Source organism: Cynocephalus volans, chromosome 8 (genome assembly GCF_027409185.1).
Source record: "Cynocephalus volans isolate mCynVol1 chromosome 8, mCynVol1.pri, whole genome shotgun sequence".
Taxonomy (NCBI): Eukaryota; Metazoa; Chordata; class Mammalia; order Dermoptera; family Cynocephalidae; genus Cynocephalus; species Cynocephalus volans.
Window position 1 is genome coordinate 88228937 of NC_084467.1, and position 9716 is coordinate 88238652.

Here is a 9716-nt window from a genome sequence, read left to right on the forward strand (position 1 = left end):
AATCTACATTTTAACAGAATCTCCAGATGATATGTATACCACTAAACTTTTTTTTTCTTTCTTTTTTTTTTTTTTAAAAGATGACTGGTAAGGGGATCTTAACCCTAGACATGGTGTTGTCAGCACCACACTCTCCCAAGTAAGCTAACCAGACATAGCTATATAGGGATCCGAACCCGTGGCCTTGGTGTTATCAGCACCACACTCTCCCAAGTGAGCCGTGGGCTGGCCCTTGTATACCATTAAACTTTGAAATGTACTGATCTACAGCATTTAACTAAAAAGACTTTCTAAAAACTCTTAAGAGGCATCCCGATGTTGTTTCCTTGTGCCATATACCTTATATACCACTTTGTAATTATCAAGACACTTTCACATATTTTATCTCATTTAAGAGGGGCTAGATATCTACCAGCTGATGAAACCATGACACAAATGTTTAAGTGATCTGCCCAAGGTCACAGAAAATTATTAAAAATACTGGGACCTAAGCTTCTCTATTCCTGGTCCAGTTCTATCCTTGTTGTATCTCGACTAAATGAAAAACAATAAATTCTTGTGGGGGAAGGAGGGAGGGAAAAAATAAATTCATTATATGTTATAAAACTTTATTTGGAAAACAAAAACTAACGGCAATATATCTATCCATTAATTTATCAAAGACCTTTGATACTTATTTAAAAAGAATAACTTATAACTTAAATTTAAATCTTACCTTGCTACATTTTAAACAGCCTGCTAGAAATTTCTTTATCTCCACATCACTCCCAGGTAAAAGTTTTAGTGAAAGGTGTGTAAGATGCTTAAAAGGATTTGTCTCTATCACATTTAAAAATGCAGGTGAGTTATCCAAAATAGCTGCTGGAGAAACTAACTGTAGCAAAAACCTTTAAAAAGAAAATGTTACATTATAACACACTTACAAGATAGTGAAACTCTTCCATTGAATCATAATTCCTCTACTTAGAAAGATCAGGAAAGGAAGTATATTGAAAACATAGAAGCCAATATGAAAGGACTCCCAATGGTAAAAGATAAGATAAACACTGATCAAAACAAAGTGAATACATAAAAGTCCATGAGTTCACAAGAGACAGCTGAGGGGGGACAGAGAGGGGAAAAAAAGCAAAAACTAAAAACAAAAACTCAGTGAGTACTACAGAAGTAAGTACAGTACCAGCTCCTTACTCTGATAATATGAAAGTAAGAATTAAGCATTTATCCTTTCCTATATGAAATTTCAGAGTAATCAAATAGACCTCATTGACGAGGGAAAATTCTTCTTTATAGAACTATACCTAATAAACATAGACAGAATAACAAACTTATCATTTTGTAATTCCTAATGAAAAAACTGATTCAAACAATCAACAATTGATGAAACCAACAAATAAAAGGCTGACAGTGAACTTTACAATGAAAGGATCAGGTATTAGCACCACAAGAATATGAATGAGCACACACACACACAAAATCTTATTCTTCCCTTTTTCCAAGATGATTACAAAAAATACTTGACATTGCTAAATATTTCAGAAAACTTTGGTGGTTTTCTCAAAACATGAAAATTAAGGTATAAATGTTTCTGATTCTAATTCTAAAATTTAATGGGGTCGTAATCCCAGTTTTAAAAATAAACAGGAGTACTTATAACCTAAATATTATTTCCATTATATATTAGTACATGTAAAATATTTTGCCATCAACTCGTCTTCAAAGAGCCTGTCTTGAAAGAAGTTTAATAATGTAGTGACCTCATGTAACTTACCTTGGAATTTCTTTGGCATGTTCTTGAGTACATTGCTGAAGGAGATCTATAAATTTTTGTGGAAAAGCTAAGAAGTCTACCAGAAGACCTTGCTGGAATTTTAAACTATTTAAAAGACAAGAAAAGAAATTTTTTAAAAATCTAATTACTATCTTTAATTATAAATACCCTAAAAGATTCTTTTTTTATTTACTGAATGCCCATTATAACCAAGAAATTAGGTAGGGATTTTTATAGAACTTATTCAATGAGACGGAAAAGGTCAATAAATTTAGTTAAAGTTCAAAATTCTGAGCTGTTTTAGGCAGAATTCTGATTATCCATGAAAAATTTATTTTCAAAAAATCCTGAATAATTACAGTACAAATAGCCCAGTATTCCCAACATAATTAAATGTTCCTAATAGGTATGTGTTTCAAAGAGAACAGTATTAAGACACTGAAAAAACTTAGAAACTTACTTATGCCTGAATTAAACATATGACCAGAAAAAAATTTAGTTACCTTTGAAAATCTTCCTCAGATATAACAAGGTTATACAGGAAAAATGGATCCGTATCATCAGTCAGACGGATAACTAAATCCTAAAAGAAAGATTGTTGAAAAGAGTTGTGGTAGACAAAAAAAACAAAAAAAACAAAAAAACAAAAAAAAAGAAAGATTGTTGTTTTTTAACGTTCTCAGTAGATCTAGCTTTTAGAGTAATTTCTTCCTTCTTGGAAGTAAAATGATCCAATAACACAGTTATACTTCAAGTAGTTTTGTTTTCTGGTGCACTGGTTTTTTATTAGTCTTAAGAGATTTACAATCTTAAACAGGGGTAGATATTCTGCTACTTGAGAGCCATATGGGGGTCTGTAGAAGTCAACTAAATGCTAGGAGTTGAAAGTTTAGGAATATCATCCTATCAGAGGCTTACAGAAATTTGGACCCAGCCTTTGCTGCACTACGAAACCATGACAAAAATATTCTTTACCACTGCACATACCACAGTCAATACATTTTCAGTTTCCCTCAAGATAACTGGTCTGGCATTTCAAAAGTGGCAAATATGTCAGCAGGAATGATAATCATCCACCCTAGAAAAGGAAGGATCTTTTGTCACTGAGGCAGAGGATAGAAGTATCAGGTGACAGGATGCCAGAGCTTTTTCCAAAGGGCCGATTCTCTCCGACTCTATCTAGGTGGCCACTGACGTGGAACCCCATCTGTTTTCAGTTTCAAGTGAAGTGGGTACCTTTCAAAAAAACCACATCCCAGGCAATTAAATTTGTACTGCAGCAGATCATCACAGCAGCTAAAGCTGACAGAAAAGTACATGAAAATTATGTACTTCAGAAAATACGAAAGTACTTCAAAAAATTCATGGGAAAATAGAATTAAAAGATAATACAAATCTACAATCTTTCCATAAATTTTCTGAAGTTTCTTCATATTGGTGCAAGGAAAACAGGACATAGTTACAAGATGATGGAGGACTAATAAAGAACTAAGCATTCAAGTTAAGAATCAGTTTGAAATAAAATCTTCTCACAGCTACTGACGAACTGCTAGAGTCCTAGAAAAATCTAAATCACTTATGAAAATGGAGTCCTAGAAAATGCAGAGAGGTCCAGCTAGCATAAAGAATAATATGTAAAAAGCATAATATAAAATCTCTACCCTGGAAAATTAGCAATCTGGGTATTTGCTCTGCCTCAAAATGCCCTGTTCTTAATCAGTTTCTACTTAAATACTTCTTGAAATTCACTCCAGAATGCTACTTTTTTTAAAAAAACGAAGCTACTACTAATACTTCTAGGACCTTGAATGCGTTCAGGGAAAGCTATGACACAGGTCAGGCCAGTTAACTCACTTGCTTAGAAGAGGGTGGTGCTGATAACACCAAGGGCTAAGGGCTCACACCCCCATACCAGGCAGCCACAAAAAACAAAGAAAAAAGCTATGGCTGATGCTCTAAATGTTTCTGTTCAAAAGGTAAAGTAAAAGATTCAAGAATATCTCCCTGCAGTACTTTATCTGTTCTCACTTTTACAACAGAAAATGACAATTCTATAAGGTCAGCAATATATATTCTTGGAACTTTTAAGTGCACTGGACAAACCTAAGGAGAATGTCATTCTAACCCCCAATTCTTTGTGTGTGCTTTAGAAACATATAATTATCTTTCAGTTGTTGTCTCAGTAGATTCCACCACCCCAAATTTGCAACAGTTACAAAATGGCCCAAAACTAAAAAGCAAGATGGGCATAACAAAAGATCTCAAATTCTTAAAGAACAAAAATAACTACCTACAATGTACAGAAATTATCATATTTCAAAAAATAAATAAATACCAACCTTTCTGTGAACTGGATTAGAAACTGATTGTAGTTCAATGCTCACTCTAACACTTACTCTCCTGTATGAAAAGACATGTCCAACTATCAGAAACATTTACATGAAATGAGTTATCACTATCATTTGTATTGACTGAAGTTTTCAGTCTTAAGCTACAAGACTTTACACAGGGGTTGTACGAACAGATGTTTGAAAAGCACACTAGATGTGAAGTTTAAGTTCTTATTGTCCCACTAGTAAGTAAGCTAGTAGTTTTTAACCTAAGGCTAAATTTTTCTCACCTGTGAAATGGGGACGTAAGCATTAAATGATATAAATGATATGGTATGCCTAGTACTAGCCTGGTATATAATCTTACTGCCCTAATTATAAAATAGCATCTATTGAAAGACAAACTATCAATTTAGTAACAACTTTTCACATATAAACAATTACCATTTCAAATGATCAAACTGATTTATAAGAGATTCCATTTTAAAAACTTAAAATATGAATACTTGAATGTTTAAAATGTTTAAAATCAAGATAACATTCACTACTCTTGTTTATGCATACACATAATGTTTTTCATATCCACAAACCAAATCTGCTTAATATATCCTCTACGCCATATATCCACAGAAGTACTGACAACAAGTTTATTATTATCTATCTTATCCTAGAGTAACTCTAGGCCCTGACAGGGAAAGATCATAGCATGCTGCATCTTAAAAAGTCCAGTATTGAACAGAGGCATATAAATAAAGATGCTTATAAACATTAATCAAATTGAGCAAAAATATCAAAATAATTCAGAAAATAAAGGTGAAAATTAGTGAAAAACATCTCTGCACAGTGGTTTTCAAACTATTCTGCTAGAATCAAGTAACAATGGTCTTTCTCTGATGTGAAAGGAAAAAAAAGTAAACTGACAAAAAGAACTTGTTCACTTTTAAGCTATTCTTCCCAAGATTTGTTTTAAACCTTTTCCACATTCTACCACTTACCTACTACAGAAGTAAAAAGTATAGCCAAAGTAACTGAGTATTGATGGAAAAGCTTAGAAATAGTTGACCAAGGCTAGATTCAACTGTATGGATGTTTTTATGTTCTGATTTGTAATTTGATACTGGTTTAAAATGTACCATTTTAGTTAGATTTCTTATTGAACATATATATGATTGGATGCTAAATCTTGGCTCATATGACAAGGTTAAATGCTACCATAACTTTTATCTGTTATCTCAAAAGGAACAAGAAGCACTACTCTACACCACAAAGATAGAATTATTTTTAAAACAAGAGTGTCTTGTTTCTATTTTTCCAGTATCTAGAACAATGTATGTGAAATAGATTACAGTCCTATTCGAATTCCTTAAATTAAGCTTTCTTTGAGGAAAATACCCTCAATTTCCTAATTTGTAAGATAAGTGAATTCAGTTAGAAGGTTTGTGAGGGCCTTTTTAGCTCTACAATGTCATTATGTTTGACTTTCATCTTTTGAAGGTTTTTCTAGTATACACTGCCATGGTGGTATTAATACTGCAGCTGATACTTAACTTTTTATAATGATTTACAATTCTAAGAGTTCCGTCATACTTCATAAATTTGAAAAAAAAATTAAAGCAGCATCCGTTTAATAAGTGTTCTTTACATAATTCTGGAAGAGTTATATGACTGTGATAATTTACCCATCATATTAATGCTATTGTTGCATATATTTCAAATGCCTATATGCATTAGATGTTGGGAGAAAAAAGGAGGAAATTAAACCTATTAAATTAAACCTATTAAAACTATTCCCCAAGTCTACTACAAAAATACCCCTAGAAATGTATTGTAGAAAAATATGAGCTTTCAGCAGATATGCTATTTAAAATCACAAATCTTTTTTTTTCCCATTATAATGGTTAGTGTCATAAGAGCAAACAAATCAATAAAAGGTGCTATTTCTCATCTCAATAAATGTCACACCCTCAACTATGCATAAATCTACATAATATCCTCCATGTCAGTTAGATTTGGCTGGGTGTTCTTTTAAATAAAAAGCATCTTAAACATCAGGCAATGCAGCACTGGATTCTAGCCCACCTCTGCCATCCAGTAGCTGTGAACTTAAACTCTCAAACAAATAAAAGCTACTCTAAGCCAGGTACTGTGCTGGGTGCTAGGGATACAAACAAAAATAAACATTTTCCATGTCCTCAAACTGAGATCAGATGACTTTTCCCTAGATTTGCTTCTGATTGTATTACAGGGCTTCAAGAGAGGGGAGGAAAGGGTTAATAACACTTACTGAGTACCTACACTACTGAGTACTTGCCAGGTACTTTACATATATCATTTTACTTAATAACAATAATCTTAAGTAAATATTATCTCTTTTACAGAGGAGAAACCTGAGGCCCACAGAAGCACATACTTGCTGAAGGTCACACTGCACAGCCCAAATTAGACCATGCTGTCTAATGAATGAATAAAAGTAATTAATTTCAATTTAGACAATTCTGAAAAATCCTTACAGTGAAGGGATTTAAGACATACCTTGAAGGTTATGAAAGAAAAGCACTTAAGGCAGAGGTAACAGTAGGAATAAAGGCATGGTAGAGAGAGAGAATCAGGTACATTCAGAGGATAACAAGAATTCTTGTGTGACTAGTATTTTGGAAAGAGGAGTTAGGAAACAAAACTGAAAAGGCAGATTGGTGTCAAATTACAGGATTCAAAATTTTGCATTCTTTCCTCCAGATAGAGTTCCCTGATTGTTACCACTGTCCTCAGCTGAATTTCTTTTTTCTATATGACTTTAGTATGGTACTTACATTACTTTACAGATTAGTCACACTTTATTAATAGCTAAAGTTTAGTGAATGCTTATTATGCTCTAGACACTGTCCTAAGCACTTGTATTAATGCATTTCATGCTCATAATAATCCCACGAGGTACATGATGTTATTATTATCATTTTAAGAATAAGGTACAGAGAAGTTAAGTTAATTGTACAAGATCAAACAGTAAGCAGCAGGACCAGGATTTAAAACTAAGCAATCTGGCTTCAGAGCCTCAATTTTTAACCTGTGCTATGCTGCCTCTCCAAGGAAAATCTTTTTATTTCCCCTATTAAAATGTGAGTTCCTTGAGGGCCAGAATGAAAATAGTTCTTTTGTTGGGGAGTGGGAGTAAGAGGGAGCTTTATATCTTCTGCACCTTGGACAGTTCCTGGTTCATCGAAGGCATTTGCAATATTTGTCGAGCTGAACTGGCCTTGAATACTTAACTAAAGAATCTGGGTTCTTCTTTCTATTGGTCAGGGGTCAGCAAACTATTCTGAAAAGAGCCAGAGAGAAAATATTTTAGGCTTTGCAGGCCATAAGGTCTCTGTCACAGCTACTCATTTCTGCCCTTGTTGTGCAAAAGCAGCCACAGACAAATGCATAAACAAGTGAGCATGTGGCTATGTTCCAACAAAACTTTATTTACAAAAACAAACCTGTATTCCAGTTTGCTGATCCCTGCTATAGGTCATAGGAATATATGAAAAGTTTCTAAACAGGAGGAATAAAAAGGTTAAAATTGTGTTTTAAGAAGATTAAAAGTGATGACAATGTAATTAAATGCAGAAGAGCTAGGAGTTTCAATACTGGAATCAGAAGTGATGCCCCATTACTTTTATCTTTCTATAATAATTCTAGAACTGTGTTGCTCAACAAAAATACAATGCAGGCCACAAATGTGAGCCATATATTTAATTTTTTTTTTTTTTAAACGATGACCGGTAAGTGGATCTTAACCCTTGAGGTGGTGGTGTCAGCACCATGCTCTCCCAAGTGAGCTAACCAGCCATCCCTCTACAGGGATCCAAACCCATGGCCTTGGGGTTATTAGCACCACACTCTCCCAAGTGAGCCACAGGCCGGCCCCACCATATATTTAATTTTAAATTTCCTAGAAACCACATTAAAAAAATAAAAGCAGGTAAAATTAATTTTAATAATGTTCTATTGAACCCAATAAACCCAAAATATTGCCATTTTAACACATTAATATAAAAATTATTCAGATATCTTGTTCTTTTTCTCATAGTAAGTTTTCAAAATCCAATGTGCATTTTATACTTAACTGTACATCAAGTCAGATTAGCCGCATTTCAAATGTCCAATAATGGCATGTGGCTAGTAGCTGCCATACTGGACAGCACAAAACAATGACCAACTAAAATGACCTACAGATCTAGTTGGCTGCTGGTTTTGGTACCAAATCCTTGTCTGGCTTGCAAATTGATTTTGGACCTAATTATGAACTATATACTATAGTTTCATTTTACTGGCAATTCAGTAAGTCATTTTTTATGTTACATTTCCACACCATTTAGTTTTCACATACATTTTGACACTTCATCCTCACTACAACCATGTGAGTAGGCATGTGATTATACCAGTTTCACAAATGAGGAAACATAACGTTCAGAAAAGCCAAGAGACAGCTAATGAGTGGTGCAACTGAGAAAAAAATTTAAATCTCCTGACTTCTAGTCAAATCTCTCTACTTAAGCCCCAACAACAAAGTTGCAATTTTGCATTTATCTGTGAGGCTGGCCTTTCTTTATTTCCTCCACTGAACTGTAAGCTCCATGAAGAAAAGGACTGTTTTTCCTGACCACGGTATCCCCAGTGCCTAGTAAGGTTGTTTAACAAGTAGGCAATATTTATCGAATGCATTAATGAAGTTTCTGATTTTCTCATTTTTAGTCGGCTGAGTGTAATTTACTGTAAGTTTTTTTAGTAACTAATGTGAAGAAAAGCCAAAGTACACCATGAAATTTATTTTTTTAATTGAAGTTTAAATTTACTTTCAACATACCCCAAAGGAGACAAGGGGGTGGGGGGGACGGGGCGGGGGGAGGCTGGGAGTCCAGGCCTGAGTTCCAGTGCTAACCCTGCCTTGAACTTGCTGTGAGTCCTCGCCTAAATTATATCACTTCTCTAGGCCGGAGTTATCTGTCAAAAGGGAAGAGTAGGGCTATAACCTGCACGATTCCATTCAGAGCTAGGATTTAGGACATTAACCTGGTATCAGTCGGCTTCCCATTTCCTCACACCCTTCCTTCCGTCCCCTTGCAACAGCAAACTTGGTTAGATAGGTAACCATTAAGTCCCAGTTAGGCCCCCTCTCCGCGCCCTGGGGGCCGCCTGGGCACCCCGCCGCAGGCCGGTGCCCACTATCCAGAGCCGCCATCTTTCCACATTGGCCAGACCCCAACTGCCACCCGCTGCACCGGGTGACGCGAAGCTCACCTCTCCTCGCAGTCTTTGCATTTCACCTGCAACGGGACTAGTTGCTGGAACAGAACTTCGCTCATGTTCGCCCGTTGCCCCGGCCGGTGTGCGGAAAAGCCCAACAGGCCCGGCCCTCCGTACTAGCCTGAAAGGCGTCTGGGTCCTGATAGAGTTTGAGTTTGGCGCTCAGCTCCCGCGGAGGAGGCGGGGAGAGAGAAACGAGGCAAAGACGAAGGAGGTTTGAACCTCGCCAGCCACCATCAGTTTCTTCCGGTTTTCCAGACGGGGCAAAGGCGGTTGCGGCAGTTCCGGGCATTAACCTGTGCGGCGGCACCCGAGGGAGCCATGTTTGT

At 35.6% G+C, this 9716-nt stretch overlaps 1 protein-coding gene across 2 annotated transcripts in view; it reads right to left on the minus strand.

Moving 5' to 3' along the window:
• SASS6 (SAS-6 centriolar assembly protein) overlaps positions 1 to 9446 on the minus strand; it is a 46481-nt gene extending 37035 nt beyond the window's left edge. Inside the window, exons 1-5 of one of the 2 annotated variants that reach the window (XM_063106785.1) lie at positions 9382 to 9446; positions 4108 to 4168; positions 2272 to 2351; positions 1769 to 1873; positions 716 to 887 (exon numbers count right to left, since the gene is read on the minus strand). In XM_063106785.1, the coding sequence (XP_062962855.1) occupies positions 716 to 887; positions 1769 to 1873; positions 2272 to 2351; positions 4108 to 4168; positions 9382 to 9446 (483 nt within the window). The remainder of the gene's footprint in view (positions 1 to 715; positions 888 to 1768; positions 1874 to 2271; positions 2352 to 4107; positions 4169 to 9381) is intronic. The other variant, XM_063106786.1, reaches the window with a different exon arrangement.
• Between the last annotated feature and the right edge of the window lie 270 nt (positions 9447 to 9716).